Source organism: Poeciliopsis prolifica, unplaced genomic scaffold (genome assembly GCF_027474105.1).
Source record: "Poeciliopsis prolifica strain line A6 unplaced genomic scaffold, Auburn_PproV2 SCAFFOLD021, whole genome shotgun sequence".
NCBI lineage: Eukaryota > Metazoa > Chordata > Actinopteri > Cyprinodontiformes > Poeciliidae > Poeciliopsis > Poeciliopsis prolifica.
Window position 1 is genome coordinate 5,911,435 of NW_026562396.1, and position 23,489 is coordinate 5,934,923.

General features: G+C 42.4%; 1 protein-coding gene across 7 annotated transcripts in view; it reads left to right on the forward strand.

Annotated features, from left to right (window-relative positions):
• LOC129369515 (transducin-like enhancer protein 3-B) overlaps positions 1-19,364 on the forward strand; it is a 28,245-nt gene extending 8,881 nt beyond the window's left edge. Inside the window, exons 6-21 of one of the 7 annotated variants that reach the window (XM_055044986.1) lie at positions 1,286-1,348; positions 2,182-2,286; positions 6,765-6,969; positions 7,816-7,832; positions 10,009-10,131; positions 10,774-10,824; positions 11,236-11,391; positions 12,143-12,278; positions 12,521-12,696; positions 13,269-13,345; positions 13,435-13,684; positions 14,419-14,666; positions 15,419-15,566; positions 16,417-16,567; positions 17,591-17,667; positions 18,020-19,364. In XM_055044986.1, coding sequence (XP_054900961.1) covers positions 1,286-1,348; positions 2,182-2,286; positions 6,765-6,969; positions 7,816-7,832; positions 10,009-10,131; positions 10,774-10,824; positions 11,236-11,391; positions 12,143-12,278; positions 12,521-12,696; positions 13,269-13,345; positions 13,435-13,684; positions 14,419-14,666; positions 15,419-15,566; positions 16,417-16,567; positions 17,591-17,667; positions 18,020-18,127 — 2,091 coding nt within the window. In that variant the 3' untranslated portion in view covers positions 18,128-19,364. Of the gene's footprint in view, positions 1-1,285; positions 1,349-2,181; positions 2,287-6,764; positions 6,970-7,772; positions 7,833-10,008; positions 10,132-10,773; positions 10,825-11,235; positions 11,392-12,142; positions 12,279-12,520; positions 12,697-13,268; positions 13,346-13,434; positions 13,685-14,418; positions 14,667-15,418; positions 15,567-16,416; positions 16,568-17,590; positions 17,668-18,019 lie in introns of all 7 variants that reach the window. The other 6 variants (XM_055044981.1, XM_055044983.1, XM_055044987.1 and 3 more) reach the window with 6 other exon arrangements.
• Positions 19,365-23,489: the final 4,125 nt, after the last annotated feature.

A 23,489-nucleotide genomic window follows, 5' to 3' on the forward strand; every position in this document is an offset into this window, starting at 1 on the left:
CCTCCGCATTCCCAGTTATCCCTCATTAATTTCCCGTGCCGATCAGATCGACAGGCCGAAAATTCAATTTAATGACCTGCCTCTGTGCTGCTCCTAATATGATTTTACAGGCTGTTCTGGTCAGAGCCCCTCAGCCCAATTTACATAACGATAAGCCGTGCCAGATAGCGTTGCCCCGGCAACAGAAGAGGGGAGGACGAGAGGAGGAGAAAGGAAGAGGAAGGGTATAGAAGAGAGGAGTAGAATTAGCATGAAAGGGGTGTGAAGAAGCTTTGGGAGGAAGAAAGCGCCGTCCGTTTGAGGTCAAACAGGGGTTGTGAGATAAATCCTGACAAGACAGCAAAGGTCTGCCCCCTCTCCTTCCTCCCCTCTTCGTCTCCTGCTCCCCCTGAAAGTGAAAAGGGTGACAGAGGTTTTTCAGAAAGCTACTGGCACCTCCTGTCTCTCCCCCTTTTCACATTCAAACAAGGTTAAGGAGTAAATGAGCGGAATGCAGGGGCGTCCAAAATGGCGGGAAGGACCTCTTCGACCCACACACACCTGCTGGGCCTCCACCCCTAATCTCTCAGAATCAATTAGTTCACCTCCCCTGGTTCAGTCAAACCGCATTACCTTAGTGTCAAATCAGAGGATTTCTCTCCTCCATTCATCACCACTTCCACCTCCTTTCACTCCGCTTCCCACTTTTGTGTTCCTCTTGTGCTCCTCGACTCTGCGGAAAGTGCAGAATTTAAAAAGGGAAATTGGCTCGGGCAAAATGTCATGGGACCTCCGAGTGCAGTAAGACGGGCAGCACAGCGTATCCATTTGCCCAAATGCGGCGCTGTAAAGTGCATTATGTACATTGAGCCCCTGCAGTATCAGCTTACTCTGCCGGCTAATATTATGTGGTCGATACCAAAGATGGCTCTGATAGATAGGGCTGGAGAGTAAACCTGTCTGCTTCAGCGTGCCCTCTCCTTCTCCCCCTCTCTCTTTATAGGCCGTAATTATGAAGTATGGACCTCATTAGGCTCTCTCCAGCCAGATGGTATTAGCATATTTCAGCCTCCTAATGAAATAAAGACTTGAGCTTAATGGAAGCATCGGAGAGGAGGGGGGGAGTAAATTTGTTCTTGGGCGGTCCCAATTTAGTTAGAAATACAATTTGGTTAGAAAGTGCACGTTTTACCCAGATGGACGCTGCAAACAGTTTGGTTTTATAGGTAATTAAACTGCAGTCTGTTGGTGCATGCAACGCATCGTAAGTGTGTTCTTCTAATATTTTATTTCTTCTCTCCTGCAGACGGAAATTGCCAAACGCCTCAATGCAATTCTGGCTCAGATCATGCCGTTCTTGTCACAAGAGGTGAGTTTTAGGAGAGTAAGCTGCACCTTAAAGGAAATAAGCTAGATTTTGCCATGCTTGAAGAACTAAAAATATTAAAATAGAGGCTGTTGCTCAATAGCTGATTGGTTGCTTGTTGTAGCATCTTCCAACTGATTACGTTTTGACAGAGATGGGTAGAGAACCCAAAAATCGTACTCAAGTATCAGAAGCACAACTTCAGCATGTTGTTACTCAAGTGAAAGTAAAAAGTAGCTGCCCAAGAAATTACTCAAGTAAGAGCAGAAAAGTATTTGGTAGAAAATTAAACCCAAATACAGAGTAACTGATTAAAATAGCCATCATATAGTATTTTAAGATTATATCAACATATAGACCAAAGTATAAAGTTATCAAGGTCAAAATGAAAATAATTAATTACAAAATAACAAAACCAGACAAAAGAAAAAAAAAATCCAAATTAGCTTCAAATAAACATTGTTCATTGATCATGATAACGATCAAATCAAAATCTTATCAATGTATTATAATAAGTGATAAACAATGCGATAAGTGCCCCGTCCTGTAGTACAGTGTAATAAAAATACTTGTAAAAGTAAATTTTTTCCCCCATAAAGTTAATTAACTTAAAGTAAACAACTTTTTTACTGTTCGGACCTCATTTTATTCCCACCTGGGTTTACTTTTGCGCATATCCTTTAGATTTAAGCACATATTATAGACTTTCTCCCTGGTATTAAGGTGGAGTGAAGGGTCTATTTTCTACTTCGAGAAGCAGCAAATGTCTGAATGTCTTCTTTTTACCTGCGCTCTTCTCTGTCTTGTGTCTGATCTTTTGTGTTTGTGTCCTGCAGCATCAACAGCAGGTGGCTCAAGCTGTTGAGAGGGCTAAGCAGGTGACAATGACTGAGCTGAATGCTATCATCGGGGTACGTGGACTTCCCAATCTGCCTCTGACTGTGTGTATACCCCCTCTTCTTCTTTCATTTAACCCAGAAGCAAGGACAAAACTGCATTCACAGAGGAGGAGCGGCACTTCTCATACATTTATCGACCACTAAAGGGTGCTACATTATGCTTTTGGATTCATTTAAACCCTTTCTGTAGGGCTACATTTAAGAGAAATTCTGAAAAGGAGGTCTAATCTGGTAGAAAAATTGGAATAATTGATAAAAATCTGCAGCAATGTTGCTGTTTCTGTTTATTTTTAAGCTGTGCCATGCTCCTTTCACTTGTGCAGACTTGTCCCAGTCTTGAGTGGTTTATTAATTTTAGAACACAAAATGTTTGCCATGATCTGTCAATGTGGTGTTCACCACTGTAATTTCTCTGATTGTTGCCATTTTCAGCTCACAGGGAGCCGCTCCACAGCGAGCCTCTGGTCTGAAGCGGTCTCCAGCTGGCATCAGATTATACAGTTTCTCACATTTCACTTTGCTTGCTCTTTAATTACATGAAGGTTTTCAGCCAACTGGATTACCTTTACCTCTGGACCAGAGAATTAAAGTGTTCAGGTCAGGACTAGGTTTGGGATTGCAGCCGAGATAACGGGGACTGTGCAGGCGTTGAACATCTGTAAAATAGATGGGATTAAAGTTTAGGTTACGCAGAATGGCCCAGTGTGGAGAGCGGGAACGTCTCCTGTTGGCCGCACCTGTGAGAAATCGCAATTTACTTGGTAGTTTGTACAGCTGTGGGTCTAACATTCACAAGATTTAATGTTTCTTCCATTCCAGGTTTACAATGATGGCTTAACTGACCTGTGAAGTAAATCCAGTCTTTTGATTTTACGTTTTTAATCAGACAACGTCAAACTTTTTATCTAAAATGTCATTGGTTGTAGCATTTCTCACTCTATTTACAATACAGGAAAATATCTGGCTTTCCATAGGACTGGATTTTATTATCAAAAACCTTTAACCAAATGAGACTAAAACAATTACTGACCCTTAGTTTCTATTCAATGATGGTCACTTTCAGACAAGTAGACTTTAGATTAGCTATGGTTTTATTTGAAGTTTGAAATCTGAGCGGCTGCAGCGCGGCCTGCAGATGACAAAGCTGACAGAGGAATTGTTCTGCCTTCTTTCTCCTCCGTTTTGCATCGTTTTCTAGCCAGAGGCAACACATGATTGAATCCTATTTGACATGTATCAGAGGTGCTGTGTCATTTGCATGCTCCTACCTTCATTTCCATAAGTCCTACATTAAACAAGATCGTAGCTGGATACTGGTTGACGCGGCAGCTACAGGTGGTGTGCTGCTCTTCACATGTCATGTAAATACTAATCGGTGGGAGACGGCACAAACCTCTACACCTGGCTGCTTTTAATATCACTACGGCTCATTTGCTTACCACAATGGCCTCTTCTTTGTTTTGTTTGGATATATTTATGGTAGTCTTTTTTTTTTTACTCTTTTAAAAGTGTTTGAAAGCTGTACTAGAGTTTTATCTTTAAGGTGTAACAAGTTGGATGAGTTTTTTGACTGTTTAACAATCAAAATAAGTGAACACTTTTTTTAAAAATACAGAAAAACAACTGAGAATCTGATGAAGGAACCAACAGGTTTATTAAATTCTCCTGTCAAACTCATAGTGTCTGCTTTGTTGGTGTGCGGTCGGATTTGTAGGGTTATTTGTTTCCGTGATCCCTTTAAAGGGAAAGTAAAATTTAACTTGGATTGTTTCTGTTTCTTCCTTTTCATCCGGCCAATATGGATGCCATGGATTCTCCAGAACCTTCGCTGCCAGGCTGAAATCTCTTTGTCCTTTCTCTCTGTCCCATTTGTTATTTTTTTAAATATCTTGCGGTCTAATTTTGTTTTCTTTCGATGAAAGAAGAAATGCTGATGAGCTGCAGAACCTGTTGTAAGCCACAGTGGGTAATGCGGCGATCATTGCCAGACTTATTAAGCCAGTCTGCCAGCTGGTTTGTGCTGGGTTCTGTTGATGCTTGTTCCACCTGACAGTACTGTTCTGCAGGGAGCCAGCTTCGCCTAGTTAACTTTAATTGCCTGTTTCCTGTGGAAGTTGCCAGAGCTGCAGCAGCATTTACACATAATGAAAAAAGATACGTGTGAAAGAGAGCTAGCTCTTTATCCATGAATATTGAATTGGAAGCAATTTATTTTCTGAAAATCCCCCCCTCCTTTTCCACTTTTTTTCTCCCTCTCTCTTTCTCGCCCCTCATGACTTCCCTCCCTCGCCTCTCTTCTCCTCAGTCATAGCACGCTAATGAGGCTTCTTGATAATGATCCCTGCACGCTTTTCCTCATTAGGCACACTCAATAGGGACGTCCCTGCCTCAGTCCCTCGCCCACTCTCTCTTTTATTCTCTTGTTATTTTTGTGATTCTGCCTCTCCTTCCTTGTCTTGTTCTGGCTGCCCTTCCCTTTCTCGTTTTCGTCCTTTTCTTTTTTTCTTCTGCCCGCCTTTCCGTTTTCACGAGAAAACGGAAAGGCGGCTCTGCTCACCGGTGCAAAAATCGATTAAGAACACTGGCCCTTATTTGCTTGCATCCATCTGACGGTTCCAGGTCTAGCGTGACATAATGGGCCGCCTGAATAATGGCCAGCTGTTAAATAGACTTTTGAATGTGGTAACCCACCCTATGTACTTTGGTCTATTTTCTCCATTTTGTATAATGAATGTATGGATCAAGTTATTGGAGTTCTATCTTGCAAGCAAAGAGGCAATCGTTTTTTTTTTTTCCCTCGTTTTTTTGAAGAGCCAGTTGATGGATGTGCTAAGTGTTATTTAACCTTGTTTTAAAGCACTTGCTTCCCTCTTGCCTGAGTGGCTATTTAACTCCTGTCTATCTACTCTCTTGGCTCTGACTGCCTCTCACAGACATTCATGGCCTCTTGGGAGATGTGTGTGTTCTCCACTGTCTTCTGCTTTGTGGTATTTTGCTGAGGCGGGGCATGCTGGCTTGGTTTTCCAGAGTGTTGAAAGGATTTGAGGCTTTCATGAGCAGACCTATTGATTTTTTTTCTTCTTCTTCTTTTTCTTTTTTGTCTCAGTTATGATTGAAGCAGTTTGGGCCTGAGCATAGCTGTTTGGTACCATATCTGGTGGCCAGAGGTAATGTGATGTTCAATCAAAACGTAGCTGATTGAAGGTCATGCACCATCACAGGAGAAAATTGGACAAACATAAAAGTCGCTGGTATGTGAGGAGAGGATGTAAAGAAAAACCGGTCCTCTACAGTAAACCAAGTCAAGAAGTCATCATTGTTCATGTGGATGAAAACCCAAAAACAAAGATATTCAGTCTAATTTAGTGTGGCGCTGAACTGAAATATTTCATATCTCTAAACAAACCATACAGCCATTGTTTATCTGCTTTTCTCTTGGTAGCTCCAGTATTTTTGGACAAAAAACTCAAATGATTTGGTCTAGTTGGCTATTTTTTTAAAGGATTCATATGGCACCTTGCTTCCTTACATTCTGGTTGTAACAGCTGTTTGGGGCAGTATAAATTATGATTGACTGACTGCTGATGAAACCAAAATAACTCTCCTTCGTCTCCTGCTGGTTGCTGTGATTTATTGGAGTCACATAACTACATTCCCGTCCAGCAGAGTGGGTGTGGAGTTTAGAAAATAGCTTAATCATTTTTTTGACAAAGCGAGAATAAAAAGCCTCATGGTCTTTTTCATAATGGAAAAGGTGAGTCAGGAAAAAAAAAAACTATCCAAAAAGCAGAAAATGATGAAACATTGATCAGATTATTAAACAACTTAAGGTTTTTTAGAAAAAACGTTTTGGATCTCAGGGGGATGTGGGCTAAAATGTCATCATTACACGAGTTCAAACTTGCTAACTGTCACATTGACGAACGTAAACTTTTCAAAAGTTAAAAACAAATGCTGCAGATGTCCAAAAATAAACTATTCTGTTTTTAGTTTCTGCGGTTTGATGTTGGTATATTATTAATTTTGTATTTTATGCTGCAGGTTTAAATTAACTTGGTATACAATTTGTTTTTGATATCTTTTTAGTTACATAAATACCTTTGGTTCTTTTTTTGGTTAATCTAAGTCTTTGGCTTTTAATTGTATTAGTTTACCCTTAGCTATCAAGTAAATATGAACTTATTTTAATATGGGAACATGAATAGCACTGCTTCCTCCTGCTGTCATATTTCAGCTGCCATGCTGCAGAACTGGAAAGTATAGCAGAGGTTTTGGAGTGAATGTGTTCTACTCTATTGAGCCAAATGATTCATTGAACACATGAAAACGGTTTTGTCCCTCATACAGCAGGTCATCAGCAGTAAGCCACCACTGCATGGTTAAATCCAGATTGTTTGGCTTTGAGCAAAAATGTCTCCAAAGCCAGCCTGGGCAGAGCACGGTCACTCATAGAGAAGTCATTTCCCAACTGACCCACTTGTCCTTTGTTTCGTCTCCTGTCTCTCTGTGTTTGTTTACAGCAGCAGCAGCTTCAGGCCCAGCACCTCTCTCATGCTGCCCACGGCCCCCCGGTCCAGCTGCCCCCTCACCCCTCAGGCCTGCAGCCGCCCGGCCTCCCCCCGGTGACAGGTGCTGGATCCGGTTTGCTGGCTCTGGGCGCTCTTGGCAGCCAGACCCACCTGCCTGTGAAGGATGAGAAGAACCACCACGACCTAGAGCACCGAGGTGAGGAGCACAGCCTGCCACACAAACAGCCTACAGCACTTCACTGTTGTTGACAGGACGCTTTCTACCGGCTTCAATATATTCCATCTAATAAACATTGTTTTCAAGGCCGAACTGTAGATGGAGCTACTGTGAGGAAAAATGTTGTGTTTTAGGAGATATCTTTCTTTTTAATGTAGGGGTGGTGATTTTAAATATTTAAAAATACCTCAAATTGTGTTGTTGAGATTATTTTTGCTATTTTCTCCACTGTTTGTTCAATGAGAGCATCAAAACATTCAAAAATATGATTAAGTGCATGTTCAGTTTAGTGCAGTTCAGTGTCCCAGATCATACTTCTTTATGTGTACAACATAGAAAAACTAATGCTTTTCAAGTATTTGTTTTTGGGTCTATGTTATACAATCAAGCTATACAGTTATCTAAAATAATAAGTAATAAATAGTTCTTATTGTCATATTTATCATTGTCACAACTGTACAACAAACTATTATGATAAAATTTAAGGTCTACATCGCCCCCCCTTAAACCTTAATGTTTTGATTTGATGTGAAAAAAGGTTAATTAAAAAGTAGCAAAATAAAAACTATTATAATATATATAAAATGTTATAGGATGCTACTTTTAAATGCTGCTTCATTTGGTCTCTATAACATCAAAAAGTACATTTTTGGCGGTTAAATTCTCTCTGAAAGCATTTCCTGTTGATGGCGTTGTAGCTAACCTGTCGGGCTACACCGTGCATTTGATTGCAGTCTTTGTTGCCCTCCCATACTAATTTGTCTTTTGCTTTCCTCCCTCTTGGCCCCTCATCTTTTCACTCGCCTCTGGCCATTCCTCTGAAAGAACGCGAGTCCAGCACGGTATGTTGACTCTACGGCTCTCCGTCCTCCTGTGTGTCTGTCTTTCTCTCCCCCGACTCACTCTGTTCCTAGCTCATCATGTTTGGTCATTAGGTGTACTTAACGTAGACCTGAGCTCACTGTTCAACAGACATTCGTGCTGTCTGTGGAAGAACACACACATTTTCGTACTTGGGGGCGGTGTACGGTGCCTGAATCCAAATGAATTCTGGCTAAATAAGCCACTGCCTTCTAATCCAGGTGGAAAATGACTCCAATCACTGGACGAGGATTAGTAGTCTGCTACCTCCTTTAATTTCAGCACAATTAAAAGTGACTTTGAATCGCCTTCCGTTTCTACTTTAGAGGATTTACCATTACAAGAGTCCTTGTGATAGCTCATTGTTGTTATTCCTCATTCAGTAAACATTGTATTTCTCTGGTGTTTGGTATCTTATCACTTTGTCCTCTCTTCCTTCGTCTTGTGTCGTCCCCATCTCTCCATCTCTTCTCATGTTAAAGTTCTTGTTTTATCAGACTGGCTTAAAGCTCTCAGTTAGCCGGAGTGTAACGCTCTGTTGGATCTGCTCAAACAGATTAAGTTCCCATTGACTGGCCATCCTGAATAGGCTCACTCATGTCAGAAGGAAACCCTAACCCCCCCTCCACCTTCTCATTTGGTGACAAGCGGCTGCAGAGCCACCTTACCTGCTCTCTCAGCCAGCCTCTCCTCTCTCTTTTTGTACTCACGCACATGCGCACGCACACACACACACGCACACACACACACACACACACACACACAGAGTCTTCCTGTTCTGTTGTCTCAGGTCATCTGATACCACAGTTAAAGGGAAGTGCAGGGTTACTGAGACTAAGCAATCTTTGAAAGGCCTCCGGCTCAGATCCAGACGGGCAGTAATACTGTAGGAGACAGCATCTTGCCAATCTAGACTGGAGGCTTTGTTTTGGCAGCAGGAGCTGAACACATCGGCCTGTTTTGACCTGAGGAGGAGGCGGAAAATTGGCCCAACTCATTTGGGAAAGCTCTACTCCTTTACAGAATCCAATTATTAAATTTATCTTGGGTTCCCCATCTTTCTGATAATTGTTTCGATTTATCAAGTCAGTTCACAACAAGAATTGACCTCTAGAGGTGCTCACCCCACCTGCCTACTTGTTGACTTTCAGTCTGCCTGACTGAGCCGCTCCACCATCTCAGACAACAAAAACCCAGTTTGCAGCTTTTGAGAAAGAGCCAACGTGTCTGAACGTTCCCACTAGTGGGGGAGAACTCATGGCTTTATTGCTAGGCTGGTGTTGCTTGCCAAGTTCCTTTCCTGTTTTTAGTCTCTTGTCTCATCCTTCTTTTTTCCAACCCCCACTAATTTTCTCACTCTGCCCCTGTCAGGACCCTTCTCTGCAGGCGGCACACTTTGTCTCGCCACATTGAACCCGTCCTGGATTCCTCAGTGGTCTCTTTCTTTCCCCTTTTCTTTATCTGGGTCATTTTCATGTCAGTTGCTTTGATTTTTAGATGTTTTGTAAACATGTGCTGGGAATCCAGAGTAAGTTTGATTATAAAAAGTTCATCTAGTTTTCTACTGGCTTTTGCCCTGGCCGCAGTGGCAGTCCATAAAATTGTCAGGTTTTATTTAGAGTTCACGTTTTCCCTCCAGTTTGACTCGTCACGAGTCACCTTGCCACTTAGTGTTTTTGTAGCTTTGTGGTTTTGCTCAGCTGCCTCGTCTGTTTCCTCTGTGCTCCAGTGCTTTGGCAGCAGCAACAGGGCTGAGCTTTCCAAGAATCCTCTTCAACCCCCTCCTTTTTTTATTCCAAATCAGTCCAAATCAGTCAATATTATCGCTGACCCTACAAAGAAAAACACTATCTTCCTTTTATGATTGGTCATGAGCTGCATTTGTGTCTTAAACATTAACAGCTGACATGCGTAACACAGCGGCTCCAGTTTTGCTCTGCATTAGCAGCTTAGAGTCCAACATCTATGGAGAAATGTTGACACTTTATCCACATTTGTTTTCCAAGAGGATTCTCAGTTGAATATTTGCTGAGGTTGTAACTCTAAACTGTACACACAGTGTACCAGTGGATACCGATTTAAAACGAATAGAGCATGCAAAGGTAACTAGATGAGAACTCGGGTCTCATGCGGTTGTTGTTGGTGTGTTTGTGGCAGAACAACTCGGTGTCACCATCAGACAGCCTGCGGGTAGCGAGCGAAAAGCACCGCAGCTCTTCAGACTACGGCCTGGACTCAAAGAAACGCAAAGTGGACGACAAAGACAGCAACAGAGGATATGTGAGTGTGTTTTTTTAAAGACTGACTGTCTATTCAGGCTCTTTTATGAAATATTCGCATTTCAGAAGACAAAAATTACAGATTGGATTAATATGTACAAAGGTTGACAATATGACTGAAGAACATATTGTCTTCAATACATTCAATAGTTATTGATTAGTTTGTTTTTTTGGTTTAAATCTCTGAAAGACATCCAAACTGGTACATGCTTTGTCCTGTTCTATCCACAGTTTTATTCCACATACTTTTGTATTTTTAAGCTGTTATGACGCGACGCATTAAACTGCGGCTGCACAAGTTATTCAACAGGTTGCCGCTAGGTGACTAAAGAGTGAACGAGTGTGTTGATGTCACCAACCTTGCTTACCTGGGCGTGAGAGGTTGAGCCTTTCCTCTGCCTACATCCCCCAGAATCCCCTGCGATTCTGGATCCAGAATTATTTGCGATTCTGGATCAAAGTTCAGTGAAATTATTGAACATTCAATCAGACGTATTATCTGCTGGTACTGATCACATGTGTATTGCAATATATATAGTTACTGATTTATTGTCCAGCCATAAATCACCATTTAAATAGTTATGCGTTTTTGTGTTTTTGGGCAAATAAATCCCTTCCCACTGATGTTGCTCCTTTATTTCAGGACAGTGACGGAGAGAAAAGCGACGACCTGGTGGTGGACGTGTCCAACGAGGTAAGACGGGCACTTGGCTGCTCAGCCACATTCTTAGACAGGAAGGCTGCAAAGAACCCAAACACAGCCCTCTTTTGTCTGTCCAAGTCTCAGCACCTTTCACTGTGTTGCCAAAACGTCTGACATAATATTGGTTGTGTGCTTTGAGACTGTTTACTTGGTGAATTTCCCTCTGCATTTATGCAGAATATAAGACAAAGAACACAAAGAGAAAAGGGTGTGACAGGTGAATGAGAAGTGCATGCGTATGTGTGAGGTGGGGGGCGGAGGGGGGCATGAGCATACATCGGGATATTTATCTGTGTTTGCACATGAGGCCCCAGCTTGTTTGACCTAGATGTAAATGCCAGTGGCTTTCCTCCGGCCTGTTTGCTCAGTCTTGCACTCTGTCCGTCTCGTTTAACTCCGCAGGACCCAACCACCCCTCGTGTGAGCCCTGCCCATTCCCCTCCGGAAAACGGCCTGGATAAATCCCGGGTGCTGAAGAAAGACGCCGCCCCCAACAGCCCCGCCTCCGTTGCATCTTCGGGCAGCACGCCGTCATCTAAGGCAAAAGACCACACCCATGTGAGTGTATCAGGATGGTGAAGTGAGGGGAGAAGGGAGGGTTATGGTGGAGGTGATGAAGCCTGAACTGACAGACTAAAGGAGCATTTGTCAAATGAAGTGGGTGGCTGTATGAAAGAGTAATACGGAGGCTTAGGAGTTGGCTGCTGTGCAGGATTTGAGGGAGCAAAGGGGTGGATGTCTTCTCAGGAAATCAAACTCTATGGCTCAGTCCTATCAATCTCCTTTATGGCTTACCCAGTAAACGGTCATTTCTCCATTGCTCTGAGGCTGTAAATAACCTAGAATCTCTGCAGAGGGACATGTGCTGTCTGGTTTTTGTTCGCCATGTCCATAATCTGCTCCTCTTCCATCTTTATGAAAAACCGACATTTAACCTGACTTGAAATTTTTCACTACATAAACCATTTTACTGAATATTGGTAAAGATAACACAGTGACCATCTTACTACTTCCTCTTACCATCATTATAAAACCCAGTTTCTTTCATTCCCTTATTAATATTAACTGACAAGGGATAAATAAATAATTATTTGCGCCAACATCTTGGATAAGTCCTGATTTGCTTAGCCTCTAAGTAAAAGTTTATAACCTCATTCTGACACACTATCACATACTCACAACCATGACTGTGACGAGCGGCCATGTTAGGTTGGATTAACTCGAGCCGTCCGCTCAGATTGTCGCTCCTGCCTGTGGGGCGTTTTCGACTCAAACTTTGGAGACGGACTAAATCATTTTTCTGTTCCAGAACGACAAGTCGTCAACACCAAGCCTAAAGTCCAACACGCCTACTCCGAGGAACGAGGCCCCCACACCAGGGACCAGCACGACGCCCGGACTGCGGCCTTTATCGATGGGAAAACCGCCCGGCATGGAGGCGCTAGGTAATTACTGACAAATCGGTTACTCTCCTCGTTATTCACTAACAAAGCACCCTTTTTAACAAGCAAGTACACACAAGTTTCACTGTTAATGCTTGGAAAAAATTTTTACCACAGTCTCACTATGTGGCTCCTGTGACCTTTCCTTTTACTGCTACAACAGTTTTACTGCACTAACACCCATAAAACTAAAGCCAAGGAAGAGTTTAGTAATCAGTTAAAGGGCATTTCCTTCTCACCATCAGCTGCCCCAGCTCTCCGTACTCCCCTGTCGATCGCTGGTTCTTATGCCTCTCCATTTGCCATGATGGGTCATCATGAAATGAACGGATCGCTGACCAGCCCCGGTGTCTATCCGGGTCTCATCTCACCCCAGATGAGCGCTGCTGCAGCCGCCGCCGCATACGGACGGTCACCAATCGTAAGTCCTACAGATTTTATGCTGAAATCTACACCTGAACCAAGATGTAGAAAGAGAGATGCAACAAAGATCCTCCTCCAAACACCTGCACCACCATCATTGCAGTAGGTTAAAATATTTGAGTGAACAGGGAGAAGCAATATTTAATTTTATACCTCACTAATTCAGAACAAACTTCAGATCCAGAGAAACTCTTACTTGTTTATAGACTGTGGAGTATTTATTTAGATATAGAAACTTCTGTTAGTTTAAATTGTGCAGAACTTTTGCCTTTTTTTGTTGTTACTTTTACCTTTTTGTCTTTCTTCAGGTTTTGTTGTTTTGTTTATATGACCTTCTAATTCATGTAAAGCACTTTGAAATGCTAGCTCATTATTTGCATTTCACGTGTCATATTTGCCTCTGCTATGCTCTGTCCAAGATGAAGCTTTTCTGGTTGCAGTGTTCTACTTGTTTGTCAGACTTAAGCTATAATTTCCAGGAAAATTCCTTGAAATATGCTGATAGAAACAAATCTAGATTTATTTCTACTTGAAAATAAGCTTATTTGATTTATTTTTCTCTTTGTGCAGGCAGGGTTTGACCCCCATCCTCACATGCGAGCTCCAGGCCTGCCAGCCAGTCTCACCTCCATTTCAGGAGGAAAACCGTACGTTTACATTTTTGCTTTCACTCTTGAACTACCGTAGAATTTATCCCCAGAACTTGACTCTCTTCCATCTCCGTTGTCATTTCCAGAGCTTACTCTTTCCACGTGAGTGCAGACGGACAGATGCAGCCCGTGCCCTTCCCTCCAGACGCTCTCATAGGCCCGGGCATCCCGCGCCACGCTCGTCAGATCAACACGTTGAGCCACGGCGAAGTAGTGTGCGCCGTCACCATCAGCAACCCCACGCGTCACGTCTACACTGGTGGAAAGGGTTGCGTCAAGATCTGGGACATCAGTCAGCCAGGCAGCAAGAGTCCTGTGTCCCAACTTGACTGTCTGGTAATCAGATGTTTTCACTTTTTAAAATGGAGAAACTGAGTCAAGTTTGCCTTACTCTACATTTATTTCAGGATGTTCAGCCATAAGGGGATCCCAGTGTGCTAATGAGGACTCAAAGTAACACATTAAGGCTTTTCTTGAGCATTAAATGTAGCCTGACTCTCCATCCCGCTACAGCTGTCCACAGATTCCAACAGATAGAGATGTGAATAATTCAGTAAAATGTCTCACTGCTGTGCTGAAATTATCCTTGGTGAAGGGGAAAAAAAAAAAACCCTGCTGAGTAATGATGTTCTGATTGGCCAACCCTGTCTGCCATTACGCAGCTCATTACTTTCTCCCAACTGCCTCCCGTTTCTCATTTTGACTCTGTGTCTTCATGCTGTTCAGCTCATATGGCCTCCTACGCCCTTAAGGTGTGTCCAGAGTGCAGTTTGGTTTTATAAAGCCATCCGGGTGCCATTTTAATTTGACCAATAGCTTTCACGGCACTGTTGATTTGTCTTTCTGCTCTCGTGGAGCCGGCAGCCCAACTGTCTCTCGTTAAAGTTGACATTCACATCTTCACTAGATGAAGTCAGCTGCTTCACCTGGTAAAAGAAAAGGTCTTAAAAGTGGATGTACTGTTGTAATGTAATGTCGGTTTCTCTGCTTCATTTATTCTTTTCTCATCTGGAATTTGCACCATGTATACAAATTTATTCCAACCATTTTCATTTTTTTATCTTTTCCAGAACAGAGACAATTACATCCGCTCCTGCAAGCTGTTGCCCGACGGCCGCACCCTAATCGTCGGCGGCGAGGCGAGCACTCTGACCATCTGGGACCTGGCCTCGCAGACGCCCCGCATCAAGGCTGAGCTTACTTCCTCTGCTCCGGCCTGCTATGCTCTGGCCATCAGCCCTGATGCCAAGGTCTGCTTCTCCTGCTGCTCCGATGGAAACATCGCCGTGTGGGACCTCCATAACCAGACCCTGGTCAGGTAGGTACTTCGCTTAAACGGCTGTGTTTTGGACACAAGCCTGAGGGAAAACAAAACTTTGCACCGTTTTTTTTTTATTGTGAAGAGTCAAAAAAGAACAAGAAATGTTTGTTTAAATGGTTTTATATATATATGTGTGTGTGTGTGTGTATTTTTTTCTGTTAAAAAAAACATAAAATTATGCTAATTTGTGTTGAATTTGATGCATCTAATGTTGAAACAATTAATTGCGATGAATCAAAATAATCTTTTCATTTTGTAATCGATTAATTGTACTATACAGACAAAACAAAACAAAAAAAAAAACTTTTTTCATAATTATATTCTACCAGAGTAGCATAGTTTAGCTTCACCTGGTTGAAGCTTTGTGAAAAAAACAATCTCTTATGAAGCACCTTTTCCAATCCTTCAGATCAACAGGCTCATCCTACACTGTATTGATGCAAAGTCCAGCAGGAAGGGGTTGAGCTTTTCACTTATTAGAAGTATTTTCTTAGCTGCAGACTCATCCTTTGCTACAAATTATGAAGCGTTCACTAAAGGAATTCTATGCCACTTTATTTTAGGCAATAAAAGGTTTATTTGCATTTTAAGTAAATTAGGTTGAAATGGTAAAATGAAAAATCTTTTTAATTTGAATAAGCAATTACTAAAATAATTGTTAGTTGCAGCTCCTGACACATTTATGTCTTCTTTTCAGGCCGTGAAAAAAGACATGTCTCACTTGTCTTCATGTGTTTTGTGCATTTCAGGCAGTTCCAGGGCCACACAGACGGAGCCAGCTGTATCGATATTTCCCACGACGGAACCAAACTGTGGACCGGTGGGCTTGACAACACAGTCCGCTCCTGGGATTTGAGGGAGGGCCGGCAGCTTCAGCAACACGACTTTACCTCACAGGTACAACCTGAACAATCTGCCTTTTCTGCAAAAATTCAGTGTGAATGCTGTCAGCTGAATAGTTTACTGGAAATTGCAGAAGCATTTAAAATCAATCGCAGAAGACTTGCAGAAATGTAGGAAGTAGGTAAAAGTCTGCAACAGGCTTCTGCCAATAGAAGCTCTTCTATAGATAAACTGTTGAAGAGTGAAAACTTTCTGTAAATGCAAAAATTCCACCCAGAGTGTAATAAGTTCATACAGAACACTGTTTACAAAGCTAAACTATAAGGTCATGTTAGGAGCTAACATGAGGCATAAGGCTAAAGCTAGCCAAAACACTATCGATTGTCCACAAGTTAGGACAAGCATTTTGCTCTACCATTAAATGTTAATTATATTATACGGTAGGGTAAGGTTAACAGAAACATTACAAAATAAAACAGTCTGCTTTGATAGAAGATTGCAAGGCGTTTTGATTTTCATATGTTGGATATTGACTGCAAGAAAAATAATTTTTAGCTCATTACTGCAGAGCAGCTTGTATGCTGAAATTAGCTAAAGCATATTATAGATTATTCTAATGGTTGTGGGTCACTACCATGTTTCCCAACATTAAATTGTTCCATCAAGTGTGATAACAGCAATGTCTGAGACGTTAGCTAAAAAGCTAATGTTAAATGAAATGCAGTCAATGCTGACCATCACTAGCATGTTTTCTAACATTGACTAAATTTAGTAGATTTTTATAAAGTGCAGTCAAAATAATTTTAGCTTAAATTTGAGCCTTGCAGCACTAATTAAACACACAGTGACACTTATTGGTAGTGAAGTAGACATGCTCCAAGGTCCCTTTATGTTTTTGTTGCAGATCTTCTCATTGGGCTACTGTCCCACTGGAGAATGGCTGGCTGTGGGGATGGAGAGCAGCAATGTGGAAGTACTCCACCACACCAAGCCAGACAAGTACCAGCTGCATCTACATGAAAGTTGCGTCCTCTCACTCAAGTTTGCCTACTGTGGTAAGTGACCTGCACAGAGCTGGAGAAAGTCCTATGGTGAAGGACAATCTTTAAATATCCAGAAGCAAACTGTTGCACCACTATATCTGGTTGTTCAAAAGGTTGCATGCTTATTCATACAAAGTTTAGTGGAAGAAAAATATGCACCAGCAACAGGGATTATGGCACCACTGTTGAGCAAAAAAAAAAAAATAAAATAATTTAAGAATACATCTTTAAGACCAAACACTAGGTAAAATACAAGCATGAAATATTTAACTATTTAAGGAATCTCTACAAAATGAAGGCTTCAATTTCTGAGACTGGAGCTCTTAGTGTCACTGTCAAGTCAGACAAATTCTTAGACTGAATTTATCAGGTTACAGCAACAACACATTTTATTTTCCCATGCCTGCAGCAGACTGTAGCTGGGTGGAAGATTGGGGGGGGAGAACACTGAATACCTGAATTTGAAGATAATTTTATGTGAGCAGAGTTTTAATAGTCTCTAAATTATTTGGCAGCACACGGAAGACTTCAAAACCTCTAATGACAAAAGGAGATGATTCTGCACAATTTTACTTTTAATGAGCTGTAAATTACACCGGTTTTCAGACACCAGTGGGCTGATGGTGGTTTAAGTGTCACTTCCCTGATGTGTGTAGGGCGAGTGGTTAAAAATTTCAAACAACGATCATTTAACAGCAAATCAAGCGCTTCGAAAATGTTCGTTCACATTAATTTATTCTCAAAAATCAATGAGCAGAGCCTCCTCTCCTCCACTAGCGAACTGATTCATTCAAATGAGACCAGAGCTCTTAGTGTCACTGATTAAATCAGCAGCCAGCTAGCGAGTTGGTTAATTAATCAGAGGGTCATTTGAATAATTAACTGGGTTAGAGCTGCAAGTCTCCTTCATTATGTGTTTTATGATTGTTGATGAGGTAATTAAAGTAGCATATTTAAAACGGTTCCACTTGCTCTGTTATGTCTGCGAGGACCCTCACCTGCAGTGTGTTAAAGGTGTCTCATCTGTGCCTGCAGGTAAATGGTTTGTGAGCACGGGGAAGGACAACCTGCTGAACGCGTGGAGGACTCCTTACGGTGCCAGCATTTTCCAGGTGATTATCACAGCTCTGTAATATTTGACCAAACGCTGCTAAATCAATACGATCACGTGGAAAACGTTAGTGGCTCAGTTGCATGTTGTTATCCCCAAATAAAGAAAACAGTACCGCAGCTATTTCAGACAGAGATCAATGGGGTCAAAGGTTTCTCGGTTCAGGACGGTCTGTTTGTGACGTTTTAGTGACGACTGAAAATGAAGTCAGTAAAAATGTGTGGAGCCAACTGTGAACAGGAGTCACTTGCACTGGAGTTTAGCGTTTGCTTGGCAAACCAGTTCAACCTTGACGATACGTCACGACCACGATGGGCAAACTAAACGTTTTGACTGTTTGTGTTTACTTCCAGTCGAAGGAGTCGTCGTCCGTCCTGAGCTGTGACATTTCTGCAGATGACAAATACATCGTGACAGGATCTGGTGACAAGAAGGCGACAGTCTATGAGGTCATCTACTGAGATCATTGTCCTGGTTTGACATGGGCTGCAACAGATTGAAGCAAACTACATTTTTCTGTGACTTATTTTGGAAATCAGCTGTGCTGTTGGCCTGTGGAAACTCATACTGGAAGGATTTTTTTTTTGAGATCCCTTGTTTTAGGGTTGTGCATCTTTTTTTTTTTGGATGTGATGGGATGAAGCGGAGCTTCATCTCTGAGAAATGAATTCCTCTAAACATGTACATTGTGTACATACTGGATTAAATGACATTTTATATATTAAAGTATATATATACATATATATATATATATATATATATATATATTTTCATGTCCTGGGTGTACTTGTGAACATTGTTTTGGTCACTTTCGTCTGAGAGAAACCAGAACACGGACTGAAACTTTTTCAGCTATTTCACCCTGATCGTTTTCTAAAGCACATTCTGCAGACTGATCTTCCCAGGAATCAAACAGAGGAGCCCGAATCTCGCAATGTTGAACATTTCATGGAGATTTATTGTATTTTTTTTTTCAAACCGGCCTTACGTCACAACGCTCTTGAAGGACAAAGCGTGGTCGGATTCAGGCGGACCCTCCACAGGAACAAGTGGGACGTTGATTCAGGAGAAGAGATGGATGTAAATTTCCTTCCTGTATAAAGAACTACACGTGTCCTAATGTGCTGGTCTGTGTGCTTTCCCTGTTTTTGTTGCTCGCCTGTGGCAGATGGGGGACGTTAAAGCTCAGTCTAACCCTTGGACCTCAGTTGGCAGCAGAAGCCACAAACTGAATGACTGTGCACTCTTTTTTTTTTTTTCTTTCTCTCTCTAACTTGACATGATACTGATCTCTCGCTGCTCCACTGATTTCTATTCAAACTAAACTCCAGCAGTCCAGTCCGTGCTGCTGGGATTCCGGTGCCCTTTGCATCCCACCGATATTCCTGGAATATGTGTGTTTGGCTGTGATGGAGAGGAAGGCAGAGTCGGTCTGTCTTCACAGACATGTTCAGTGCCTGTAAATGCTGTCAAGGACAGAGGGAAGCACACTTACATGTAAACATATGCGGTAGTTAGCAAACGAAGCTGAGGGTAAATACTTCTAGTTTGTTTTACTGTGCTTCTCATCCTGCTGGCATTTACAACTAAAGGGGCGAACTGCACCTCTGATTCACACCAAAGTATGTAGCAACTGCTGTCGGCACTGAAAATAAATGTACAGTTGTTAATGACTCAATAAAACTGTTTTTTCTAGAAGGGCTTGCCTCTTTGTGGCTTAGAGACGGGATTACCGAAGAAGGTAACTTGCTTTGAGCCGACTGTGTCCGACTCAACAGGTTTCGAGGCTCAGACCAAGAGATGAAGTTCTGATTAAAACTCGCCTTGTTTTTTTTTTTTTTCTACAGTTCTGCTCAAACTAGTGGTTGAAAGATATCTATCCAAAATCAAAACATGAACAGATTTACATTTCCTAGCATTCACTGAGCGGAGCGCAATGCTGCTCGGTTACTGTCATGTTTGTTACCATCATCACTTATTCAATTATTTAAACTAACGCACATTATATATATATATATATATATATATATATATATATATATATATATATATATATATATATATATATATACGGATCTCTATAGATAGATATAGATATATATAGAGAGAAAGATCCACAGCAGGCGATCTGCTTTTTCGTAACTGTGGCTTGAATTCATAGCTTTGGCAAAAATATTCACCATCAGGTCATTTTCTCACAGACAGAACTTCAGTAGTGTTTTGGTGAGAGCTTGGCTTTACGTCACCATTTCCTAATTGGTGCAGGAATCACTGTTGGCGCAAGACCTGGACTTAATCATTGGCTATTCAGCTTTCCCAAAGATGAGCCTTAACTTTTCCTCCAAATACTTCTTCCTGCACTTCAAATTATTTTAGTTGAGCACTTTCTAAGCCTGTTTATACATTTCCCGTTCTCTAATTATCAAGGCACCCTGTTCTGAACAACCTGTTCTACCCAGATTTTCAGGGTGGAGCGCATCATGTACAGCATGTGCTGCCTTGTCTGTCAATAAGGCCCGAATGTTTGACTCCAATTTATAATTCCAGCTGCACAGAATCAGCAGTGTGCATGTCACGACTGATGGGTTTTGATTAACTACCTACAACTATTAGGAAATTATTCGCCACGTAATTTCTGCCAAAACCGGATGGGTCTGGTTTGAGACGTTATTCTTTAGCACACAGCTGTCCTGGCAGGAATCAGTTCTCAGTTTGAACGTCGCTGACATGGTGCCTGGTGGGCCAAGGCGAAGTTCAGCAGAAGGAAAGTAAAGCGCGATTGTTTTGGCTCGCCTCACTGTGACGACCCAACTCCTGCAGACCCAGCGCACCGTTTCCATGGAGCCCACAACATGGGCTTTGTTTGGCTCTGTGCAGCTTTGATTAAAAAAAAAAAAAAAGATTGAGAACGTTAGTTCATTGGTCAAGAACACAGACGGATTTGAAACACGAGTTTCAGTTCTGCCACCTGAACTGGTCACAGATAAACATCTTCACCTGTTTCTACACTTTCATTTTTTCAGCTTTTGTTTTTTTCTAAACACAAAAGCTCAATGCGAAATCACCATAGACGGTTTTGCTAAACGTGCGAACTGTAAATATGACAAACCAAGACTCAATGACAATGGGAACAAAAGGCTTTTGCAGTAAAAAGATCAGGAAACACCATGAAACAGCTGGCATTACATTTTAAAAACTTTCTCCCATTTTTTATTATCAACCCCAACATGGAATAGCGACTGGCTGGACTATTTCAATATGAGAAGACATTCAGATATTTAATTAAAATGGAAATATAAATATTTTCATTTCTAGACGTTTCATTGATTATCACAATGGTATGGTAATTATTTCAAGTTATTACTGAAGACATACATACTGGAAAGTAGTTTTTGGGCCCAATATTATTGTGAGCACACAGCAGACAACAGCAAATGAAAACATTTAAACAACAGGAGCTGATTTAAAACGGTCATACAAACATTGCTTTTAGTTCAGAATTTCAAAAGAAGAAAATCCCGGTTATCTTTGTGGATATACGTGTAGATATTCCGTCTAGCAGAACTCTGATCACGCATGTTGATTTGTTTCTCAGCTGACAGCGGAAAACAGCAGGCGATGTTACATCACCTAAAACCCAGACTTCTACCTTTTTACCCGACATTTAAAAAACCGAAATCAAAAATGTCACCGTCAAATCGAGCACCAGAGGAGAAATCAAAATGCAGGAAATACTTCACACAGAACTTTACAAGAACCGCTAAACTCACCGACCACTTTATTAGGCAAACGTTTCAAGCTCTTGGAGAGTACCAGCACCATCGGCTGCTGGACCACATTTTGACCTGTTTCAATTCTTCACGTCAATCACAGAACATTCAGGAACATTCGTCTCTGATTTTGGTCCAAACAGAATCACATTTACAGCAGATTTGTCCACTGAAACTCCCAGGATGCAGCTCACCAGCTGGAGTGCAAGCGAACCGGCCAACGGAGTCACATTCAAGACGATATGGATATTGGGTACGTTGAGGTCATGACCTCTGAGCTTCATGACCTCATGCATCACACAGATGAAAACATCGGCCAAAACCGGATCCCCGATGGATGGATGTGGTTGACAAAGACTCAGGAAGGCTGGGTGAGAGCCAGTATCGAGAACATATTCCCAATATCAACAAGGCCTGAACTGTTGATGCACTTCTGATACAGTTTCAGTGTGGTCGGCCAAACCACAATCACAAAGAGACTCGGTGACCGATCACTCTTTGCCTCGCTCGAATCACACGAGAGGCAGAAACGCATTCGGTCACGCTCCCGCTTCACGCGCTCCCACGCACCTCAGGAGAGGACGCGCCGCTTTGGGAATGTGCGGCCACGCGCTGATTTCAGAGGCGATCCTGCGACGTGATGTACGGGTTCAAACAACAATAAAAAAAAGTCTCCCTAAATCAGAAACACGCAAATGGCAACCGACTCCCGCGACTGGGAGGTCACTACTTCTCGGGGGATCCATTGCATCGAGCGATGGCGGCGTCTGCTGATGATCGTCTGCGAGTCGTGCCGAACCCACTCAGCGCCCTGAACGGTTGCCATGTCTTTCCTTCTCCCACACTCTCGCTCTGCTGCCACTGCAGGAGGTGAGTACATTCATTTTCACTTTTGTGGGGGTGCTGGCTGCAAGGCTGTGATTTCTGACTGTGCCTGTGAGAGAAGGGGGGTGGAGGGTGATGGTGTGGAGGAGGTTCAGGGTGGGGTTAGAGTGTAATGTGGGGTGATTTTAGCCGAGCGTGTGGGATGGAGGCGCTGCACATATGGCTGAGCTACCAATGCAGACAGGGACATATTTTGCTCAAGTACCTTCAGCACATTCACTAGCAGGAGAAAAAAAAGAAAAAAAAGGAGAAGAAAGTAAGCCAACTGAATCAAACTTGTCAGATGGAAATGTTTTCAGCTTTCAGCTTTCCACCAGATTGAAAACTGCACCACAATTGTCCAGCAGTTCACGAGGCATGAACCACATATTGATATGTACAGTGAGAGGTCAGTTACTAGATATTCTGATGTAAAGCTGGAAGAACGCGTCTAAAAATCTCCAACACGAACGGCGGATTGGTCACAGGTGATTTCGACTTGACCGGAAGACGAGCGAGTGAGGATTTGTGTTCACCACAACTTCCAGAAGACTGAACTGGAAACATAAGAGCTGACAGAGATCAGGAACACGCTTCTCTTAAAATATTAGTTGTTTTAAAAGCAGTTTCCCCAGGTTTATTTTAAACCGGTAATCTATTGCACTGGTTGTACAGATTCCCGGAAGCAGCTTCTGCGTCTATCCACGAGTTTCTTCCTGAACGCTTCCGACGCTCCCGTAAGGAAACGCAGCCGCTCTGAAAGGCCGCGCCTGTGGAGAAACTTGCTTTCATCTCCCTGACTGAGCAGAGCTTTTTTCGTGTGGAGGAGAAGCGATGCAGGTCACTCTCCTTTCTCTCCTCGCGCCGCTGCAGCAGGAGGCCAAAGTTTTACTCCCCTTAACTGACAGCCGTGGGATTTCATCTCTCTTTTAAAGAAACCGCGAGAAGCCATGGAGAACAAAACGAAGGGTTGTTTTGTTTTTTACCCCCACCACTCCTCCTCCTCACAGAGGCAGGACTTGAATGTTTTTGTATTTCATTTGCTTCTCTTCCTCATGTCATCCTCTCAGCACTTCCAGCTTCTTTCGCATTTGTGCGTCTGAGATAGGAGCTTCCTATGAACGAGAGCCGAGAAAGCATGAAGAAAACATAAGGCACGAGGCTGCCTGCTCCACCTCCGCCTCTCCTC